General features: G+C 31.7%; 1 protein-coding gene across 3 annotated transcripts in view; it reads right to left on the minus strand.

Annotated features, from left to right (window-relative positions):
* The window catches only part of LOC115874829 (proton-coupled amino acid transporter-like protein CG1139), a 146,639-nt gene that overhangs the window by 59,640 nt on the left and 62,067 nt on the right, over positions 1 to 24,932 (minus strand). The window contains exon 1 of one of the 3 annotated variants that reach the window (XM_030890132.1): positions 2,438 to 2,749. The exons of the other annotated variants lie outside the window; for them this stretch is intronic. Within the exon in view, the coding sequence (XP_030745992.1) occupies positions 2,438 to 2,485 (48 nt within the window). The 5' untranslated portion in view covers positions 2,486 to 2,749. Of the gene's footprint in view, positions 1 to 2,437; positions 2,750 to 24,932 lie in introns of those variants that run through there. 3 annotated transcript variants of the gene reach the window in all.

Consider the following 24,932-nt stretch of genomic DNA (forward strand, 5'->3'; position numbering starts at 1 on the left):
CCAGAAATCAGAAGAGGACCTCAAAAGGTCTCCGTGCCACCTCAAAAATCTAATGTAAATCTCGCATGTATAAATAAAAGTTCCTTAATTTTTGTTTTTGAATCCGACCCTGTACAAAAATAAGCCTTCTGGGGCATTCCGATATACGAAAATAAATATCTAAATCTGTCCTGGAATGTAATAGATGGATTCATTCGTCCTATAGCGCTAGCTTTATATAACTTGGGTACACAAACTTAAATGGAATTAAATTAAACAAAATATTTTTCTATATTGGTTCGGTGTTAGTCGATAAACTTATTAACAATGCCGTGGCATGGCCTTGCATGCAATAAAATAGGAATAATAATTTTAAATGCAATTTAGCTCACTACCTGCTTTTTGCAATAATTTGGTACGAATTTTCGTCGCACTATTTCAGTAATTAATTTCGTTTTTAGACATTTTAGGTTTCATTTAAAATAAAATTAGTTTTTAAACCAACCAACCAAACCAAACCATACGATCGAAAAAAAAAACGACGTCAAATACGGTTGGGTAATCACAACCGATGATAATTTTGGCGAGGTCAAGCCCTAGACGTGACCCGTCTTGATTTTTCAATGGTGTTTACTGTCAGATGGCCTTAGGAAGATTATACTTTATTTCTATATTGAGTAAAAATTATTTTTAAATGATGTAGTTTAAAATTCGAGAAAAAATATCCTTTTTTAATTTTTAGCCGTCTCTGAATGAGTACTTGGGATTCACAATCCTAAGGTAATAATAGGCGGTTGAAACGTAGTGCTAGCCACATTACCATCCTTTTTAGCATGGCAAGCTGTACCTTGCTACTCCCAAGGCGCAGGCGTTAAACGCTTTATACGGGAGCTATTATTATTATTATTATTATAAAATAGCACATATTCTGTCATATTAATACTCTATTATATTTGTTAATATTAGAAGTAAGTATAAAACCCATTTTGTGATAAAGTTGATAAATAAGCGCCATCAATGTCAAATATTAGGATTATATGTATGATACCATATCGGATATTAAAAGTTGATAAGATAATGTAAAAACTGATACAAAAATCATAATACTTATTTAAAATGGATTTAACAGATAACATATTTCCTAGCATTATTTTATAATAAAATAATTTTAAAAAAGTGTTTTTAATAAAATTATTCAGTCCGTTCGGCTTAACGGACAGTGGATTTTTAAGAAGAAAAATCTACCAAAATACCGGTTTTAATAAGTAGTTTTAATGAAAAAAAATTGCGGAATATACAGTAAATTTTATCATATGCAAATAAAATTATGATACTATTTGACGCCTCCAATGAATTTTGACTGTTGACACGTTTGACTGTTTTACTATTAAGTTTTATATCTATCTTAATAGATGGTTATTTTCTCTTATCTATGATAGCTGCTGACTTAGGATGTTGCGAATACTTATATTTTCTTTATTTTTGTGCTTACAAAGTTTTGTTAAATGTTTGTGCTTAAATTAGGCCAATCCACGTCAGTATAAGGTAAAATTACTAATATCTGATGTTTTTAGTGAATAAAATGTCGGTAATATTGACTGTAAATGATTTTAAATCTGCACAGAATGTGATATTAATAAAGATATTGATACTTAAACGAAATATACTAGAAAAATCAAAATTTCAACAAATTCGGTACTGCGCGGCACGCCACTGTGCGGAGCTTTCGTCTGCTAAACGTCTGCAATAAAAAAATCTTCGCCCAGTACTTTTCCACTGGGGATGACGTCACCAGCACCAATACAACCATATAATCCTCCAGCTCGAGAGCGAGAGAGACCGTTAAAATTCCGTAAGTTCTCTAATAATAGTCGGCTTTCGTAGAATTTTCGAAAATTATACAGTGAGGGTAAGAAAATAAACTCCAGTTTTGAATCTCCCCGTATAGTTTTGATAATATTGTGATAATGCGATGATGTAATGTTACGTCAGATTTGATTTAAAATTTGTGGGAAACAAATGATTTCTGTAATATCTAGAAGATAATAAATAAAAAAATGTAGGCGATTTTTTTTTGGTAACTTGATATAGGTACTGTTTTTATAAATGAAAGTTGAGATAGTGGTTTGGGTTCGTGGGTTTTTAATTGCGGTTTGTGAATAAAACTAAAAATAATGTTCTAGGTCTGCTAATAAAGTTTATCTTTTTATATTTTTAATGAAAGTAAACCAAAAAACGACTTGCTAATGAGGCATTAAAGTTATTGTGAACATTGAACTGGTATTTTAAAATTCTGTAGAAATAACAGAGAATAATATTTTTTTTGTTTTAAATTCTATAACTAAAATAACGATCAGTTATTATTTTTTTTTCATTTTGAAAGAACACGAAAAACTGTTTTCATAAAAATGTCGCTTGCAGTTTTTTTCCTAAAAATCAACTAAAAAATTGATCCTACCTTATAAGGCTTGTGTAAAGCAGCGGAACTGTCGCTCTTTTTAACCATTTTGTCGATTTTTCTTTAGGGCTCGAAAGTAATCAAATAATCGTGTATCACAGAAATCACAGAGCGCGCGACAGAAACGTAACGTTGCTATCCAATTCAGAGACGGACTGAGAATAAAAGCGCGCCGCGCGCGAACCTATTCGACTTGGCCAAACTAGCGAGCGAAGGATCGCAGATGGCTTGGCAATTATTATTGGCCACCAACAACGCGAGGGGAAGGGAGAAAACACCAACGAAAAGCGTTCAAACCGAGAGTTTTTTGCGAACTGCCGTAATTCTGATATTTTCGGTAAATATATAGCCTCATCAGATTTTTTACACGTGACAATTGATGTTTTTACACGTGACAATTGCCCATTGCGTCACTTCCTAAAATGTGAGAAATATCGGAGATGATCGAGATTAAATCTCATCGATCACAATTGTATTTGAATCGTAATCGGGAAGGTATTTAAGAGGTTTAACACATATTCACATATATCTACCATTTTTAACTGAAAAAGAAATTGTTTGAAATAAAATCATTTTTTTAATACTCGAAAGTTTGAAGCACCTTATGGAATATGTTAAGACAGCAAGGAATTTAAAAACTATTTTATTATCTAGGTACATCGTTTCTGGATAATTTGTTTTTTAGTTCATCTTAATAGCTTTATTTTTGTTGGAAATATTCGCTTTTGAAGAATATACATCTCTCAATTCTACGATGGAAAACAAAATGTTGTTAATTTGGTGAAAGATTAGAACACCCTCTAGAATATGTTAAAAAGGCAAGGAGTTTAAAAATAATTTTATCATCTAGGTGCATGTTTTTTTTCGGGTTTTTCGGTACTGATTAATTTTAGTTCAATGGTAGTGCAGTTCATCAGTCAGAAAGCAAGGGATGGTTATTCAAAGTAAAAGGGATAAAAAATTGAGATTTTTAATGAAAATAATGTCAAATTATTAATATCAAATTAATCAGTCATGAGGAAATTAACATGAACACAAACATGAAGACAAGTAAAGAAAAAAGTATATAGGTAACATAAATTTCATATCAAACAACATAAACCAATTTAACTGAGTTTGAGATAAAAACCCTAAAATATTGAATTAAAAATGCAAATATCTATATTAAAACATAACATAATAATACATACATACTGCCATTACTCGCTGACGAGTATTCGACACGCATCAAAAGATGGTCACGCAAGGCCGTTTTCTTTAACTTAACATAATAAATATTATAGGAACTTCAAAAAAGAAAAGAAGCAAGAACAATAAGAAATAGCATCATTACTTATTTAGAAGAGTTTGATTTCGACCGCTAGAAAGTATCAAAGGACTTTCTCACGTAACAAAAAAATAATTTTTTAATTATTGTTACCGAGGCCTGGTTCTGTGATGGCCAAAAAGATCTGAACCCTATTTGGTAGTATTAATTAGAGTTTCCGGAACCGTACTAGAATATTTTCGTTCAATGATTGTGGAGTTCGTCAATTAGCAAGCATGGTTCTCAAAAGTAAAACCGATAAAAAATTGAGTTTCAATTGAAAGTAATATCAAATTATTAAGTCATGAGACAGTAAACATGAACACAAATAATGAACACAAGCAAAAAAAAACGAAAACACATAGGTAGCTTAAAAATTACATCAACCAACTTTTTCAATTAAACATGTAAGATGTAAATGCCTCTAAAAACATAACACAAAAATAATATACAGGGTTGTTCACCACATACGACACGGGGTATTGTAGCTAAACGATGAGATTTTTACAAATTGTAAGTTTTGGGTTCGATGAAGGACTATTAGAGCTACAATTTAAAAATAATTTTACAAGATACAGAGTGTCCCAAATAAGTAAAAAATATCAAAGTTGTATTTTTTTAAATGGAACACCCTGTATATTATTACATTTTAAGTTTCTACGATTAAAATAAAGGTAAATTTGATTAAGGTTTACTATACTTAAACCTTACCGTTTTTGAAATATTTTCAATTTTGTGAAATTGCAGTAAAAATTTTAAGGCTTCGTTTCTCCAAGGGTATCAAAGTTTTTAATACTAAATATTTACTGAAGTTTATTTACTGATCAGTTATTGTGTTGCAATAATAACAATAATACTACCTTATACAGAGTGTCTAAAAATTTATTTTAAACAATTATTAGCTTCAAACGGCAATAACTTGTTTAATTTAAAGGGACACCCTGTATATTTTACGAGAATCAGATGCACAATTTAATTGTCTATCAAATTATATTATACCATTTTTTACCTATCTTTTAAGTTTCCGTAGAAAATGCATTTTCTTGTAATTTAGAACTTATTTATCAATATACCCATGGACTATTGACATTTTAGATTATTTTTAAAGATGTACCAAATTTTTAAAGATACTAATATTGTCGATATAATTCGTTTATTTCATTAAAAAATAAAAAAACTGTTTAAATATTTGTTAAAGAGGATCAATTAATATGATTCCAGTATTCAAACTACATTAACTGACTGTTTGCGTTGATTAATAATAATTGCTCCAAATACTAAAAACTGAATTTTGTATGGGCATTAGACAGTGTGATAAAAGTAACACCTTAAAAATGATATTTCATTTTTTAATAAATGCTTATTTATAACAACAGAGACTTTAATTTGATAACTTATTATTATATTGATTTCTGACTCAAATCCACATTTATTTATAATAATTTATTAACTAACACAATTAAGTATGTAATTAATTAGTATATGGGCGGAAATAATGGTGTTATATTTAATTAATGGTATACTCTTTTATAAAGATTTAAATAGTTTTCTTTTTGCATACAAATGGGTTAGTAATATTATCGTTTTGCTAAAAACGATAATATTACTAGTCTGTACATTTTGTACATTTGTTGCTTTAAAAACAATCTAAAATGTCAATATTCCATGGATATATTGATAAATGAGGTCTAAATTATAAGAAAATGCATTTTCTACGAAAACTTGAAGGGATAGGTAAAAAATGGTATAATACAATTTGATAGACAATTCAATTGGGCATTCTATTTAAATTAAAGAAGTTATTGCCGTTTGAAGCTAATAATTATTTAAAATACATTTTTAGACACTCTGTATAAGGTAGTATTATTTTTATTATTGCAACACAATAACTGATCAATAAATAAACTTCATTAAATATTTAGTATTAAAAACATTGATACCCTTGAAGAAATGAAGCTTTAAAATTTTTACTGCAATTTCACAAAATTGAAAATATTTCAAAAATATATAACTCTATATAACTCTAATCAAATTTACCTTTATTTTAATCGTAGAAACTAAAAATGTAATAATATACAGGGTGTTCCATTTAAAAAAATACAACTTTGATATTTTTTATTTATTTGGGACACTCTGTATCTTGTAAAAATATTTTTAAATTGTAGCTCTAATAGTCCTTGAACGAAACCCAAACTTACAATTTGTAAAAATCTCATCGTTTAGCTACAATACTCCGTGTCGTATGTGGTGAACAACCCTGTATAATTGATACATTTAGCAATATTATACTAAATAATAAAATAACATATTTAATTGCTAATAAACCATTATAGAAATTTTAAAATAACTTCAGAAGTAAGAACAGTAAGTGATAGCATCACTAATACTTATTTAGATGAGTTTGATTTCGACCGCTAGAAAATATCAAAAGTTTTTCGCACGTAATAAAAAATATTTATTTAATTATTATTACCGAGTCCCGAAAGAACCAGGAATTAATAATTTCGAGTCTCGGTTCTTTTTTTTTGTTTCTCTATGTTAATTTATTGATCAGGTTGGATGTTAGATGTTGGATCCACTCATGGACACGTATAAAAGATGCAGTGGGGGACTAAGCCTGTCGGGGGCCCGGGGGCATATTCGGAATTCGCCGACACATTAGCCGCTCGGATTAGGTCGGGTACAGCGACGGACGGTTGATAAAGTTCCGACGTATTAGACTAGTCCCAACCCTCATGCGTCGGTGATTTACGAAAACGAAATACTTTTGTCTGCACATTGCGTTACAGTAGGTTATATATCGAGAACTGTTACTGAAAATGATACAAAAACAGACTTGAATAGAAATTATATTTAATACTAAAATTAAAACTATACAGTGTATTCCATTTAAAATAAGCAATATGATTTTCAAAAATTTCGTGAAGCAATTTTCAATTTGTCATTTTTAGTATAAAATTAAACTAAAATTTTGTTAGCTTAAAAAAATACTTTCTGTTAGATAAATATTAATGGCGAAATCATGGTGGATTACTCTGTATATTGTAGAAATTACTAAACAACTTGAGTCAAAGAAAAACATATTATCAAAAAAAAACATATGAATAGAAAAAAATTAAGACGTGTTTTCTTTTGGATTTATTACCTCCCAATCCCATATTTTTTAATTTTGTGTCTGAAAGAAATTGTTTGATATAGTTACTAATAATTTTACTGGACTGTCTATATTTCGGGAAGTTCTTTTGCGGCTTGGTTCCCTATTTTTCTTTTGTTTGTCATCAAAATGGTAGTGATAAAATCTCTTAAATGCTTATTAGACGTAGTCTTAGAGCCAATCTGAAAATGTTTTTGAAACTCTTTCAAAAAGATTTCTCTTCCAAACATTTAACAAGGCAGTTTTCCATTCTATAATAAAATAATAATAAACTAAAATATACTCGCTAACCAGTTTTAAGCTTCCATGTCGATATTACAATGATTGGAGCCTTAATAAAGGGTAAGTTAAGTTTTATGACTTATCGCAAGAACCGTATGATAAAAAAACAGCGTCTAGTTCGTTTGGAAATGACGATCAATGACATTCCCTATATAATTTTACATACAAAATGACAGCTATCTTTATTTCCAAGGCAGCTCTGACGCCATTTTTTTTTATCGTATTGTATATCTAGCATTCACATGAAAGCGCACAAGACTTTTGCGCAGAATAAACAAAAGCATTTTATCTATGCTATTACTATTTATTTTGTATTAACGATACATTAATTTATCGTTAACATTACTGTTATTATTTAATTTCTCTGCAAAAAGCAACATATCTAAAATTTGTTATTATCAGTAATCTGCAATCTTAGTTTATTGGAAGCTATCTCTTTATCAGGTACAGCTGGTAATGTCCTAAAATCCATGTTTTTGAATTAGCAATCTGCTCGAAATGTGCTAACCACTGGAAAACAATGAAAACCAACTACCTACAGACGATTACTTATTGATCATAAAAAATTACTAATACCCATTACAGATGCAGATCAAATTAATCCGATTTACAAATTTGCGAAGAAAGAAACAATATTTTGAGCGCATCGTAAATCGCCGACGTATTAGTCTAATACGTCGGTACTTTATGGGGATGTGTGGGATGGCGTAAAAAATCCTAATGTGAATTTTTCCTACTGCGCGAGATTTCTAATTCTCGCCCGACCTACTCGGTTCGGCCGTCATCGGCATGGATCGAAATCCTTGATATGTAAATTCTACATGAAATGAAGGGAAAAAACGTGTTAAATTTGTCAACGTCGCTCCTCGCAGTCGCTATCGAGAGTTGAGACTCGAAAAGTTAGAGGCTGGCCAGGTGCTCCATACGTTAAGTTAGAAAGTGATATAAAAATAAAATGTTATAATTATGCAGACGCATTGAGTATTGATAATATTTTTAATCGGAAACAAGAAATAATAATTAGTGGTGTGGTATGGGCGATTAACTGGAAATTAAATTAAACATTTTTATATAACTGATAACTCTTGTGAGGAAGGGTGAAGGGAAAAGAGACAGATGAAGCAGAAAAACCAACTAATTTTATTGGAAATTAAAACAAAATTGTAATTTTGACAGTTAATGTTTTTTTAGAACATTAGAACGTTATAGCACAAGCATCACGAAGGAGAAGCAGGAAACATACAAAGGTAAATATATTTTAAAAACATATTATGTGCAGTGACTTTCTAACATAATTAATTCTTTTCAGAATCAAGGTCCGTCATATACACAGCAAAATTTAAATAGTTATATATGTTTAGAGCTTTCAAAATTTAAGATATATGATGTCATGAGAGTGTGTATTATTGGTTGCCTATGGTATAATTAAATAAATAAGAGCTGAGAATTCTAATAATGGCAATAATCCCTAGAGTCAATTCAGAGGTTAACTATTCTCTGGGTTAACTGAAAAAAAAATGTTCTGGAGTCAAAGAGTATTTTATTTATAGAATTACCCAGAACATTTATTAAATTATATAATTATTAAATAATTTTGTATTTTAATTTAGAGACTCTAAGGAACGTTTTTAGGCTATTTTGATTTTACTGAAGAAGTTTAAGGTACTAAAAAAAAACATTTTCTCCAAACTCAACCTTTAGAACTTTAGAACAACCCCTTAAATGATATTGCAATTCAATTTTAAGACCTTAATAAGGAAATTTTTTCAAAATATTTCGAATTTATTCATGAACTTTAAGTCGGTCAAAATAAAGCATGGAAGTTGGTATTATATGAAATGGTTTATTATAAAATATAAATGTATGATAAAATAAAATAAATCAAACTGTAGTCCCTCTGGTATTCTAGTGACTGCGAACTGCGGGTGGCTGGTGAAAAACTGCTACTGAAGGTGAGCGTAGGTATATCTACACCTACCTATAAACAAAAAAATGTATGGGTAATGAATTTAACAACATCGTCAAATTAAAGATTGGGTAAAATACATTACATATTATTATTTAAAACAATATCTACCCAAAGTGAATATAATTTAAAATGTTAATAATCTTATTTTAATTATTGTCTAGGAAAGAAATGTGTCTTTTCCATTTTAAAAAAGGTACATACCAAGTACCTTTTTATTCTATTGTAACTATGGTAACTAACTAGACACCATTTTGCCACCGTTGCTGTTCGAACTACTAGAAATCACCTTCTTGGCCATAATCTGTAAAAATATATAGATAAAAATTTACGTTACGCATTATTCATTACGAATTAAAATTATAATTCATTTTAAATTAGTTGGGAGCCAACTACTGTCAAAACTATAACACCGAGACAGAGACCGAGGTACTTATTTTTACTTACCGCTAATATATTCCACTATTATTATTTTCACATCTATATCTTCATATAATTGCGGATCCAATCGGAGTGGGATTATCCAGCTGCCAGTACTTGTCCTCCACTTTGAGAGGATCTGAAAGTATTTTATTACAAATTAATTAATTACATTGCACTTAAATACATGCTAATCAAGTTATAAGTAAACCGAAACATTATGCATACTGAATATTTTGTTTTTTTTAATACATAACTACAAAAGATAAGCACAAATGAAATTTCCTACCTTCTGGCTTCCTTTTTAAATAATTCTTCCATTTTCAATTCACAATAATTCACTCCGTTCAGTAACGAACAATAATTCACTCTCTCTGATATACTTACGAAAAGATGAGAATACTGGCAACAGTGTTTTTTACTTTCCGAAGACGTTCGGACGCAATCGTAATATTAGGAAAAAGTAGAATTAGGAAATTCTTGGCGCTCCCTGTGTTATGCAGCACCCGAACTTTCCCGAGCGGCTAAAGGTGCGTATTCATTATCCGCACGAACGAACGAACGAACGAACGAACGAATGAAAGTGCGTATATTTAGACGGGGACCGAACGCATGCGGCCGTTCGTTCGGTCGTGCGCTCGACCATCCGCTTCGAGTCCGTACATCAAAGGCGTTCGCCTGCGTGCGCTTTCAGATTTAAGGTGCGTATTCATTATCCGAACGAACGAACGAACGAACGAACGAACGAATGAAAGTGCGGTATATTTAGACGGGGACCGAACGCATGCGGCCGTTCGTTCGTTCGTGCGCTCGACCATCCGCTTCGAGTCGGTACATCAAAGGTGTTTAGACGTCATGGTACAAAGAATACAAGGTATGATCGATAGCGGCTCCAATTTCGTTCGGTTCGCGCATACCACCTGTGACGTCACTAGGAAAATAATGAATAAATAAAAAATAAAGAAAGTTGACAGGAGATCTGCATTTTTGAGATTATGGTTAAGAATTGTTTATTTTTAAGACTTTTTAGTTCGTTTAATTTAATAATTACTAAAACCAGCAGTTCCAAAAATATATTTAAAAATAATATTTATCTATTAACATGGATTTGGACGATAATAGGTAAAAATACTAAATTTATTTCTATATTCGGTATAAAATTGTTTATTAGGTTTTTAGTTTGCGATGTTTATGGTAAATAATTTTCATTTTTATTGCCTCTGTCATTTAAAAAATGTTGGGAAGTTTATTGTTTCCCATCGAAAAGTAGAAAATGCCAATGCAGATGAACGTATTGTAATTGTGATAGAAGTAATTCCAAGGGTGAAGTTTATTATAATTAGTGGAAGTAATACCAAGGGTGAAGTTTATTATAATTAGTGACCTGTGCTTCTTTTTATATGTAGATGTTTCTGGTTTTGAGAATAAAACGGTTGAACCACACCCAAAATTTAAAGGAAGTATTTGCATACCCAGAATATGCCCATCAAGGGTTATATAGCTCAAATTTCCTTTAATGGTAGGCAATTATTCAATGCAAATTAACTTTTAAGCGACTGAAATATTAAATAGTTTACAATATGGTATATCACTAAAAATATATTACTTTTAGGTACAATTAGGGCCCGATACATTTCAAAAGTAGAATATTATTTTATATTAAATGAGGTATTGTACTAACAATCAATTTATATTAATAACGGAGATTAAAAAACAGAATAAATAGTTCTTTTTCTTATACTACAAAAATAAACTATAGAATACAACAGTATTTAAAAAAAAAATAAAAAGTGATGTTCCGGCCGAGATTCGAACTCCGGTCTCTCTTCCTAGCCCGACTCCTTATGCACTGCTCCATAGTAACTTGCTTAGCGATAATTCAATGACGGTATATAAACAAAAAAAAAACAGGTTTATAACAATATCTTGACGATTTGAACTGGCGCGCGAATGAAGAAATGCGTGCGGTCTTCTCGTGCGGTTCTATCGTGCGGTCCCCGTCCATACCACTAGCGTACGTTCGTTCGTTCGTTCGTTCGTTCGTGCGGATAATGAATACGCACCTTAATGTGTCGGCGAATTCCGAGTATGCGGCCCGGGGCGGCGAAGCTAAATGTGGCCCCGGTTTTTTTAGAGAATGATATACTTCTAATGCACATTTTGTAAAAACTGAATGACGTATGTATAATGGTTGACAAAATTCAAGTATTTATACAGGATGCCCAAAGCTGAGCCTGTGTTAGAAGTTTCTAGAGAACTACAATATCTATATACCAGATTTTGTGCATATCATTGTTTCACAATCGTTTTATCGATTAAAAATATTTTCAATTTAGCAACTTTCTTATTTTAGCCTTGATATTGACAGCAACTTTCTTATTTTAAATGGGTGACCCCATTTTTATTACATACTTAAATTTTCTGTAAAATTTTATGAATTTTGATATTAAACACTCTATACCTAACGTTAACCGTTTTTGAGAAAAAAATCTATAATTTTTGGAGGAAAAAAACTGCCTGTCAAAAATATGTATATAGCCTAAACGTCAAATTTAGTGATTGCAACAGCCACTATACCATAAAGAGAAGACATGTGGCTATCTATGTCAAAAATTAAATTGTCCGAATGTCATATAATAATGGCCGCAGCTGTCATGGAATTGAGCGATTAAAAAATTATCATAAATCATTTTTTTTTCAAATGGAAATCCACTTCTTTTCAGTAATATAATATGATAATTTTTTAATTGCTCCATTCTATGACAGCTACCGCCATTATTATATGATATTTGAACAATTTAATTTTTGAAATAGATAGCCACATGTATTCTCTTTATGTCACAGGGGCTGTGATAATCACTAAATTTGATTTTTAGGCTGTACACATTTTTTTGACAGGTAGTTTTTTTCGTCCACAAATTTTAAATATTTTTTTCTTAAAAATGCTTCCAGGGAAATACCACGACAAAATATCGCGATTTTGTAAGTCCTCCAAGATCCGAGGGGCCCCTTCGCTGTCTCAGGCCCGTGGCCCCCGTTATACTAAAGACTTCACTGCTCATCATCAGTAATGAAGCTAGAGTACAAGTTATGCTGTGCATTGGTTGTAATTTAAAATGTTTATTCCGTAAAAATAAATAATGAAACCATTGAAAAATAACTTAAAAGCTAAAATAAATAAATTCAGTCTCAAAATATATAAAAAATAATAATTATTCGATATTTAAAACAAAGAAAATTACCACTTGATTTAATTTCCTAAATAGAAAATGCCATTGACAATTACTGGGGCCTGATAATTGATAATTAAGTAAATATCTACTTCCATTTATACTGTTTTTAGTTGGCGTATGGTTTGCATACTCCACCTACAAACTGCTTTACAACTACTGAACACATATTGGCCTTGTTTGCCAGTTGAATAAAAAATTGCTTATTAAAATTCGGAGGCCCGCTAAAAGACAGGGCCCGGGGCGGACCGCCCCTTCCGCCCCCCCTCCCCCTTAGTCCACCACTGAAAAGATGGGCTAACCATATATCATATATCTGTTCCAGCAAAAGCCAGAATTGAATGATGACATGAATCTTAACATTTACTAGTAAAAGCTCACATTCGCTGATTTGCTAACACTAAGCCAGTAAGAAATTGGCAAATCAAGATATTCAAAGTAATCAGATTGGAGGACTATTTACTTGGAGGACCATTTTATGAAAAAAAAAAACAGCGGTTGGGTTGAAGAAAATATTTTCACTAAAATTTATGTAGGGGTGGGGGTAATTTTTACCCTTTCCGTACTTTTTATTGTTTTTTTTTGTGAAATCCAAATGTTAAAGTGCTCAGAAAAATATAGGCACCGGAAATCTCATTCAAATCGGTATATCGGTTTTTAAAATATCTTAAAAAATGTGCTTATTTTTTTAAGTTTGATGCCCTCTAACGGACAAACGAAGCACTTTTGTATAGAGGTAAATTGTGTCCACTGAACTTATTTCGATTCCAAAAATACGCAATAGCATGTAGCACGGAATATTGGGACACCCTGTATATTGATATTTTTAAACAATGTTTTTAAAGCTAGATAATTTCATATTGTAATGAATAGAATGGGCTCTTTCACTATATTTTGGAATTAGCATAATTGAATAAAGCAATTAATTCTAGAATTTTCTGCTATCTCACTTTCGAAAAATTTGAAGTCGTTTTTAAGACAATAAATAAAAACAAAAAGCCCAGAATAAAAATCCGCACTTTATTTTTAATACGTGACACCTGGCATGTTGAAAAGCGGCAACACGGCCGGGCCACCATGCTGACCCACCACCACCTCCAGACAAGGCTATTCAACCTTTTCCAATATGGCGGAGATAGAAGTGCTTTATTTGGCGCGTATTTTAAAACCTGTTCTATTTCCAAATAGACATTTTTCACACAAATGTCGGGTTAGATTACGTAATATTTCACTAATTTTTTAATATACAGGGAGTCTAAAGTTCTCTACATAAGTATGGAATTGTTACTGTGTATTATTACTTTTATGAAAACATCAGTTAGTTACTTTTTATAAAAAGGTCTGCTTTCTCAGAAAATAGGTAGGTAGTGTTAAAATATTCAAACTTGAGGTAGCATATATAGGGTGTTCAAAATCATCGGAAAAAGAAATAACCAGAAATATATGACAGAAAATAGCAATATAAACTAAATATTCAATTGCAAACACTTACCTACCATACTTTCGAATTTACTGCACGTTTGATAAATATATACTATTGTGGACAGTAGAGGAAGTTACTTGTCTTAGTAAATAAAAGCCTTGGTAAATGCTCTTGGAATTATAAACTAGACTGGCTTGGCTCAAAAAATATGGAATGTTTTTTCTATGTTTTGCAGCATTACACAAATGGGAATAAATTTAAACTATAATAGGTGAGGATAAGTAAAAAATATAATATGTGTTTCAAGATTTTATATAGAAAAAAAAACTTAATACCTTTTTGGGGGTTCGTAAGTAAAACTTAACGCTTAGCTTAGTTTTCTTCTCTTTACATAGGGCATTGTCTTTGTGGTAAAGATTGTGGTCATTCCTTTTTTTTGCATAGTTCTTCAATAAAATATTGGATATTCTGACCAAGATGGATTTAATAATAAATTCTGAAGTATGTGAGGGGCAATTGTGACCTAAAAAAAGACTTACATCCAAACCATTTATATTTTCAAATGTCAATGTTGTCAATATCTTTCTGTGATCTTTTTGATGTAAAAAGCTTGATTATTCTTCCAATATTTTACTTATAGTGAGAAAAAAAGAACTCACTAGGGTAACAGAGGCTTTGGCCTTTGGCCTTTTTGAGGCATATTTATTACCCGAGAACTACTAGTAGGAGTGAAATTATCTCTTTTAATAGCTGTAAACCATTTTTTACGAAGCTCGTCATTTTTGGGGAATATAAAAGCAGAAACCTTGGGACCCCCTCTATAATCCTCGTTACAATTTGGAACAGAGCATGTAAAATGTATGCTACAATAAAATGTTAATACCTACCCTTAATCCTATCTTTTGATTATTGTAAGTAACCATTATAAAGTACTATGCAGACTGGCGGTGAAGGATTTTTACTCATTTAGGTGTAATACCTTGATAAATACTTCTAGTTCTTACCTTAAAATAATTAATAATAGAGGAGTACGACAAGCACAAACGTTTGAAGTTCCCTATGCGGAATGTCTGGTTTAGATTTTTATTACACTGTTATTTTATCACAATTTTCTGATCACACCATGCACTGAATACTAAGAATTAAACAAACGTGTTGCAGAAGCACAACAAACTAGAGATCATTAATTATTTCTGGTGTGCAATCGGAACGAGAAACCACTACCGGCTTTTCAGGTTAAAGGTAAACAATTTAATAATGCACTGCCTTCGCCGCCATATTTGCCTTCCCATATCATGTTGATTGACCTTCAGTTGAGGTGGTGCTGGTCAAATCAAATCGCAATATTGCCAGTTGTTGGCTGGCGCACGAGCACGGTTCTGCAATGTGATTGGGCGTATTTTTCATACGTCATCAATTGGCACTTTAAAATTATTTCAAATTAAAGCAATTTTGAGGGCCTATAAAAAAATTATTCAATGTCATGGAACGATAAATATGTTTTTGGATAAATATACTGAAAATAGTCTTCTATTTCAGATTTTGTTCTTGAATTGGGTATTTTATTTTTGTGAAAGAGCCCATTTCATCGAAAATCATTTTTTACGCATCATGCTGTAATGACGACGCATTTTTCTGTCTTATTAAATCATATTGAAATGATTTAATATGTTGAAATATTTTAGTAGACAATACAATAATTTTTACGTATTATTTCGTATTTAATCAGGTGCTTTTAAGATAGTTAAAGTAGTTTCCTTGAACTTGTGTCAGTATTTTAAGGGGCACTTAATGCCTGGTAGTTTCTTTTGGAGATAGTGTCATTCAGATAATACATCTAATTGTAATGTTTGCCAAATATATTAGTATTAATTTTAGGAATCGCGTGATAGCTGTAAATGTTGAAAATAAATAAATACATTCGTATAGGAATCTGTAGTATCTAAGTATCAGTTTATGAGACGAGGTATTTATGTATATATAAAGATAACAATATTTTTTTTACAAATGAAGGGTACAGGAGAAAAGAGATCAGAGTCACAAATCAGAGACAGAAAAATGGAGATAAATGTCATTTTTTATGATATTGAGCGGAGTAAAAACTTCTTTGGATATGTCTATCTATCTTGCAAGTTATTATTATGAGTTATACTTGAGAGTATCATACAGTCCCAGGGCTATGACAAAAGCCAGTATCTGAGACGGCTTTACAGAGACTAGTTTTCCATCTCCGATATCAGTCATACCAAAATTTATGGCATGAATCGTCTCGGTGCACTCAGTAATGAGGTGTTTTGGTGTTTCCCCATTTTCACCGCAGAATCTCCATTCGCCGTTGTTACTTAGCTTCAATCATCTAATCTACTGAGTGTTCGTTAAGGAGACATTGTCCTGTTAAAAACCTCGTGACAATCCGAAGATTGTTCTTACTTAAATCAAGGAACATCTTTGATTTTTTCGGTTGTAAGTTCTAAGAAATTTCTTTAACTTTCTTAGACCCTTGGAGTCTTGGATGATTCCCATTCCAGGTTACGGATGGAGTCTTTCAGGTTCTTGAGTTCCGCTTTAAGTTGGTTTACACTTGAAAAGCATAACGGTTTTGGTCCATTTAATAGAGTGTTGGCAAAGTTTACAGAATAAAATATAAGTTCGGTCACTTAGCATCGGCACTTTGAAAATCGCGTATCAAAAGCCAGAAGCCGCCTCGTCCGATACGGCGGATTTCGATGAAAACAGGAGTGGAAGCCGGGGTAAATAGAAGCCGCATTTTTACCGATCGCAATGTGCGACAAGGTGCAGGGGATCGTGGGGTATTTCAAAAATACTTAATAGTAAATCTATAAATCAGTTTATTGGTGTATTACATATAAATATTTAGACATGGCAAGATAAAAAAAGATATAGCAAAAATAAAATAAATTTTAAAAACAAACACAAAAAATAAAGCTACACAATATCAACAGTAAATAATGTAAAAGTATATTACGTAACGAGTGTTTTGGAAAAAATAATATTACGCACAAGTGCAGTATTCCATGAGTGCGTAATATGGTTTTCCAACACGAATTACGTACACTATAAAATTCAAAGCTGAAACTATTAAATGTCAGCAACTTTTGATTTTTAAATGATATCCTCGGTATTTTTTTACGTTATTCGATAGAAAATGATACTCTGAGTAGAAAGACATATCATATGTCAGCTTTTAACAGTTTCACATATGATTTATTTGAAAGTGTAACACGCGGTTTATAACGACAATTTGACTCGAAATACCAAGTGTTTGGCATGAAATTATTCGTAAAAAAATACTTTTTCCAAATATACTAATGAACCACCCTCTTTCCATTTGAAAAAAAATAAGATATGGTTAAAAATACCATTTGGGCATCTTTTAACCGGCCAAGACAAGACATGGAAAACATTAGACGATCAAATCTATTTTTCCCAGAACTCCTCGATTAAAGTTTTCTTTTTAAAAGAGCTATGACACTCAATATTGAAATTTTAAAAGATTTTTTTAAAGCTAGAACGCCAAAAGTTGACATATGATTGTCATTTTTTATCGAATAAAGTAGAAAAATGCCGAGGTTCCGTTTAAAAATCAAAAGTTGTAGTCATTTTCGGTGAAACCGGAAGTGACCGAAAAAAATTGAAAACCTTAATCAATCCTAATTTAGGTCATATACTAACACACCAAATCTCGTTTTTTTATCTGAAAAAATAAAAAAGTTATAGGGATAAGCCACTTTTGAGACACACCCAGTATATGATTTTTCATGTAAAAAAATAAAGTGTTCTTGAATAATTCTAATTAGATATTTTAAATAATTTTTTTCCAGTGGCGAAAAACTCAATATTATTTTTAAGAAATAATAGAAATAATTATGCTTTTTTTATAATAAACTAATAAATAATTAACTAAGGCTAATGTGATCAGTAACACTTTGCAATGAAAATTAAATAACCACTTGAAAAATAATTCCATATGCATGCGAGACCACTCTGTAATAACGCCAAAATCAGAGTAATACGCCGAACGTGATCCGCCGTGTATGCTGGGTCCAAAGTCCACACACCAGTAATACACTGGGAAACACGTGCGTGAAGCGGCTTTTGATACCTGCCGCCGACACAAGTGACGGAACTTATATTTTATTCTGTAAACTTTGGTGTTGGCATCTTTTCTGGACAGATCATTTGCTTTTTCATTACCTTCTAGACCTTGGTGATTGGAGGGATGGCATCCAGACTTTTGTTTTCTTTGCGTACTTTGTTCAGATTCTCTATATGCTTCATAGTAACATAAGATATTTCCTTCTCGTCAATAGAAGCAAAATAAAAACAAAAAAAAAACAAAAAAAAATTAATCGATAAAAAAAAAATGATCGAAGTTAATTAAAAAAATTAATCAAAATGTAAATAGATATGCCGGGTCCAGACCAAGGCGACAAAAATTAAACACGTTTTTTGAGACAAAAACAAGACAAAACTTGCGACAAAACATGAGGAATTCTGACAAGACAAACTTCAGACAAATTGTCCACACCGCAAGGACAAAAGAACAACAAAGTCAAAAGTTTAGTTGTTGCGAATGAGTTTTATTAACTATGTGTGATTTCACTGGTCTCCTACTGTTGGCAGCACACGCCATCCACACAATCCACACTGCGCCGACAACTTGTCGTAAAATATACGAACAAAACATAGACACTTTGATCTTGACGACTCGAAACGGGGCATTGAAAAGTCTTCAAATTTTGAAACAAAACAAAAATGAGACAAAAATGTCGCAGACATGTATTGGATTTGTCGCTATTTTGTCGTAAAACATGAATGTTTCTGTCTTGTCGTTGTTTTGTCTGCTTGGTCTGGACCCGGTATTAGGATAGAAGCGTTAAGTATATTGTGTTGGTTAAGCAAATTTGTTTAAGAGTAAAAAGACATTGACGTTTGGATACCACTTTGGCATTTTACAAAAAGTACCTACCTTTTTATATTTCTGATTAGTAACAAAATACTCAAGTTTTTTTTTTCAAAAAATTAACCAGCCACAAAGGCGTAGATCATGCTAGAGGGAAAAGGTATAGACATTATTTAGAAAATATACTTCAATTATGAAGGTCCCAAATATGTAGCTATTTTATTTGACCTGACTGCCTTAAATTTAACGGAGCTACGGTATTCAACTAACCCGCTAGAGATAAGGGAGATAAGAATTAGCGTGATTCACATATTTACCCAGCAAAGCAACTAGGTCGGGAAAGTGGGAAAGTGTAACAATTGTTCATTCTTAAAACGTATAATCCTTTTCGAGAATTAGCTAAACTACCTAGTTTATTCAAAATATTTACGGTAGTACTGAATATAATTAGTAGTTTAGTAATTAAATAAACAAAATTATCAAGAAAATAACAATAAATATTAAATTATGTTTCAACAGTGTATGGAATAAGATAAAAATTATAGATCAAGAAGATCAATAATTGAACCAAAAAAATAACGCATAATTAAGATATTTATGATTCTGAACATTAGCGTCATAAAGGTATTATTTTTTCTGACGCGATTGACAATATTTAGCTTTTAAGCCCAAGCATAAAACAAATGCCTAAGAACAAAAGTACGAATATGTGTTATTTTCAAAAATGAGGGAATAAAGAACTGAAAACTTAACCTTATTCGCAATATTTATATAATAATATATTAATATGGTTGCATTATAAGTACAAACATTCACACAATTTAACGAGTATTGTAAAAATCGGCCATTTTTCTTGTTTGTTAAACTTACATTAAGTGCCAAATTCAACGAGTGTCATCAACTTCAATGTGTGTAAAAGTTACTATGGGTCGTCACTGGAATATCTAAGAAAAAATGTGCGCGACTGACTTTTTTATTTTGATATCAAAATTGTGTAGGCCGTTTAATGCCAATTAAAAGTTATCTCTTGATATTTTGTCGAATTCGGCCTCCTTGATGAGATAAACGCAATTTTATTAATTACAATTAATAAAATTAAAATAAAAATAAAATTAATAAATTACATATTTTACCTAATTATTATTAAATATCATTACTATTAGACTTCTCTTTTAGTTATTAACTCTAGAGTTATTATTACTATTAATCCAACCTACAGCAATTTCAAATAGAAATATAATGGTATTTAAGATAATTACAAGAAACCTAATTTTAAAAAGTTCTAACATCCTGAACTCTAAAACTATGCATATCCATACATTTATAAGAACTTTTTTTCATATTTTTTTAATGAGGAATCAATGAGTACTTATTTAAAACTTTCGCAAGATAATGATATTCATTTTTTTTTTTTATAGTTTGCTATTAGAGTTGGATCAAATTAATAAAATTGCGTTTATCTCATCAAGGAGGCTGAAATCGACAAAATATCAAGAGACAGCATTTAATTGGCATTAAACTGCTTATACTATTTCGCTAACAAGAGAAAAAATGTCAGTGGCGTACATGCTTTTTTTTTGAGAAAAATATTCCAGTGATAATCCATGCACGTCCCTGGTGAATATGTCGACACTTTTTTATGTTTAGAGTATGTTTTATAGTAAGTTTTACCCTCAAAATTTCAGAAATGCTAAAAGTATTTAAAAATATTAGACACCCTGTAGCTACGAAACAAAGCGGAATCGGAGCTGATATGAAAAATAAATCTTATTTTTTTTCCGTGAGGTCCACGCGAAATGGCACATGTTTTCAGAAACACCCTGTATTTAAAAAAATATTTCTGACGTTTGAAAAAAATAACATGTTCTATTTGGAGTAAAAATTTACTTTTTATTCCTCATCATTTTTATTCCTAATAAAACAATATAGTATTATTGTACTTACTTAATCAAATATTAAGGAAAAAGTATGATTCATAAATGAGTATACAATTACTTAAAACAGTAAAGTCCTTGAAATCATTTTAATTGATACATTAATTTAGATATTCAGATGAGTTTCTTTAGATTACTAATTAATCAGGTAGTTAAGCAAACGTTTCGCAATATTACTAGTTACTGTATACCGGGTATTTTTTCTAACTGGCAAAATAAAATTTAAAAAAACAGAAATTTCAGTTTTTCGCCATATTTCCGGAAATAACCAAGATAAATTCAGTTACTAAACGGATTATTTTTGGGCTCACTGACAAGCAACTTTGCCCGAATTTAAGTCACTGTGTATCTGTTACCGGTTCCGAGATCTCGCAATGGTGAGAGCCGAATTTAAAACACCCTGTATAGGAAAAACGAAAAATAAAAACGATTTCTCTAAAAGGAATTATTCGTTATTTTTAGTTGTTTAACCTCGACAAACAAGAAGTTTACTTTGACCAATTGTTAATATATTTTTTTTCAGCTCGCTATATTTGATTTAGCAACCTTAGTTTCATTTGGTTTTTACGTTGCAACTTCCGTAGTATCTGTTTAAGTGAGAGATATTTCGGAACATGGGCGCCGGACAGGGGGGGCAAGAGGGGGCATTTGCCCCCTCCTGGATTACTGAAACAATAAAAATAAAAGCTGTCTTCTTACATCCATCTGTAAAAAAATAATCATTATTTTAAAATTGTTAGGTGTTACCTGTAAAATAATAAAAAATGTGGTAATTATTGGGAAAATTGGAAATCGTCCGATTTTCACCAAAATTGGTATACACACTATTTTGAGGTCGTAGATTACGAATCTACTTTTTTCTTGGCTTTTCAGAAAAACGGAAAATTATTTCAACATTGAATTTTTCTTTATTTCGGCCCTATAAAGTAATAATTTCACTATATTTTCATTATATTATAGTTTATCTAAAAGCCACACTTGATTGGGGATAAAAAAGTGTCCAACATTTTACTGAAAAACACTTTTCTTAACAAAATAGCAAAGAAAATTGAGATGGAAGTTTGACATTTGATATATCCTTCTTTCTCTCTCCTATGTAATAAGAGAGACAAATATATTCTAGACCTAATCTAGAAATTTGAAAATTTACAACGTTGCCATATCTTCTATTTTTTGGGGTGATTAGGGATTTTAAATAAATTACCTATTATGAGATCGACAATAATTAAATATACACCTATATCGACAAAATTACGCGGAAGAGTTTTGATTGCATTGGTTTTAACTTCTTTGCGGAGGGGGTTAATCTTTTGCAATCAAAACTCTTTCGTGCAACTTCGTGGGTATAAATAGTCAGATCTCGTTGGTAAAATAGCAGTTATGGGAAGGACTGCTTCTGGCGACCGCCTTTCGTAATTCCAGAATGAGCGAAAAAAATACGCGAAATTTAGGTTTAGCATTGGCAACGTTGCTTTAAATGCCAGAAACACATAAGCTTACTTCGGGTTTCTCTTATTACCGATTCTGAACCGTCCTAGAACTGTGATGCGTATGCTCAGAGGGAAATATGAAGACATTATTTCATCTGCGCATGCGCTGCAGAGTTCTTTGTTCGGTTCAGAATCGGTAATAACAAGAACCCGAACAAAGCTATAACCTAACATTTTCAGATTGATTACAAATTTATTTTAGCAAATTTTCCTCTATTATGCATAGAATTGGTTAAAAAAGTAACAGAAAATAGCAAAAACATTATTGATTATAGTGATGGGCAAAACTGTTATTTTTAGATAACAGTTGAAACTGTTATAGTTATTTATAAAAAACAGCTTAAAATAACAGCTTAAAAATAACAGGTTTCTTTATTTTACTGCTAAATATCTGAAAGTATGAAGCGGTCACCGCCAGGCGTATTAACGCAGTTGCAAGTTGCAACAATGACGTGCTCGGCGGTAATATTTCCAGGGTGTCAAAACATTTCTAAATATCGATTGTTATCTAAAATACCTCTCTAAAAACGGTGGTTGTTTACAAATAAGCGCTGTTTACAAATTGCGATATATAAAAAGCCAAAATTCCGCCACCCGTCTATACCTATACATTCCGATCTACCTACGCCCTGCCCCTCGATCCGCGTAGATCCTGAATTGAGTAGCAGTGTACAGGGTGCATCTTACTCGACGGGCGAGAAGCTCTTAGTTATGATTTTACCATTTGCGGTCAAAAAATAACAATATAAGAAAATGTGTAGTATATTCTTCATAAGTAAACCAACTACACACTAGAGTTCGAATTTATTTTACACTTAAACTAGCGTGTACCCGCGACTTCGTTCGTGTCGAATTAATAATTTCTAATGGTGATGATAAAGCAAAACAAGAATTTCAATTAACATACAGACTGGATAACATTTTCTCACATGTGCCAAAAATAAGCTTTAAACGTCGAGCAGTTTAAACAGAATCGTGGTTAATCAATTACTCAGCTTTTTGGAACACCCTGTATGATTTTTGAAAAAATGTCAACATATGTAAAAAACAAAATAAATTATGCGTGTCCAGGCGTTTTCCCGAAAGACTAACCGTTTTTAAATAACAAATATTTTAATATTTGAGGGGCGTTTCACCTTGTTGGAATTTGAGATTCGAGAAACCCCTCCTTATCGAACCTCAACCCCACAGTCAATCCGTTTGCCAAAATCAGCTTTAAACGTCAAGCAGTTTAAGCAGAATAGTGATTACTCAATGGTCATATTTTATGAAACACCCTGTATATATTTTTTAAAAATCTGAATATATGTAAAACAACATAATAAAATATACGTGTTTTAAGAGTTTTTCCGAAAAACTCACCGGTTTTTAAATAAAAATATTCTAATATTTGAGGGTAGTTTCACCCCTTAGAATTCGAGTTTCGAAAAATCCCTTCTTATTGAACCTCTACACCCTGAAGTCAATCCGTTTTCCAAAAATCAGCTTTTTACGTCAAGGGCTTTAAGCAGGATCGTGATTAATCAATCACCAGATTTTTCAAAACACCCTGTATACATTTTTAAAAAATTAAAATATTATTCTGAAAATTTTTCAGAATAAATAAATACCTAAATATTGAAACTTAATAAGTAAGTACTGAAACATACAGCGCCATAATATCTCGACCTCCGCCCGTTATGCTCGTAACAGGTTGAAAAACAATGTACTATCTAAAATAACTGATGCGTTATATCTCCAAACTGTTTCGAACCTCCATCGACAATCGACCGATGCAGCAGCGTTCCTTTCCCACTCCGATTATCTCGACCACCGCCCTGTTATGCTCATAACAGGTTGAAAAACAACGTGTCTAAAATGACTGCTTCTCCAACCCGTTGCGAGCCTCCATCGACAATCGACCGATGCAGCAGCTTTCCTTTCCCACTCCTGTTATCTCGACCGCCAGGCGTTATGCCCGCAACTGTTTCAAAAAACCTGCTTCTTTTATATCCTATTATTTTTAAGCGGTATCTCGACCGAAGCAGCTACGTTCGCCGAACGCATTCCCCACTCCGTTGTCTCGCCGCCTGTATCGATGGTTGACGAAATAACATGTTTTCCATCCATACTAGTTGTTTTTTGGAATTGCTTCGAGCAGCATAGAATTTCGTGACGGTGCAGAGCGCCGACTTCGTTTTTCGTTTTACGAGCGGCCGATCTCTACCTGTCGTTATTTTATATCTGTTATTTTTTAGAAGTAGTAACGGTTGCGTTATGTTATTTATAAATAATTGTTATAAAATAACAGATAGTTAAATAACAACCCATCACTAATTGATTATTGAATACCTAACAAAATATATGCTAGAAAACCTTAAAAATAT

Source organism: Sitophilus oryzae, unplaced genomic scaffold (genome assembly GCF_002938485.1).
Source record: "Sitophilus oryzae breed Bouriz unplaced genomic scaffold, Soryzae_2.0 scaffold_1297_pilon_pilon, whole genome shotgun sequence".
NCBI lineage: Eukaryota > Metazoa > Arthropoda > Insecta > Coleoptera > Curculionidae > Sitophilus > Sitophilus oryzae.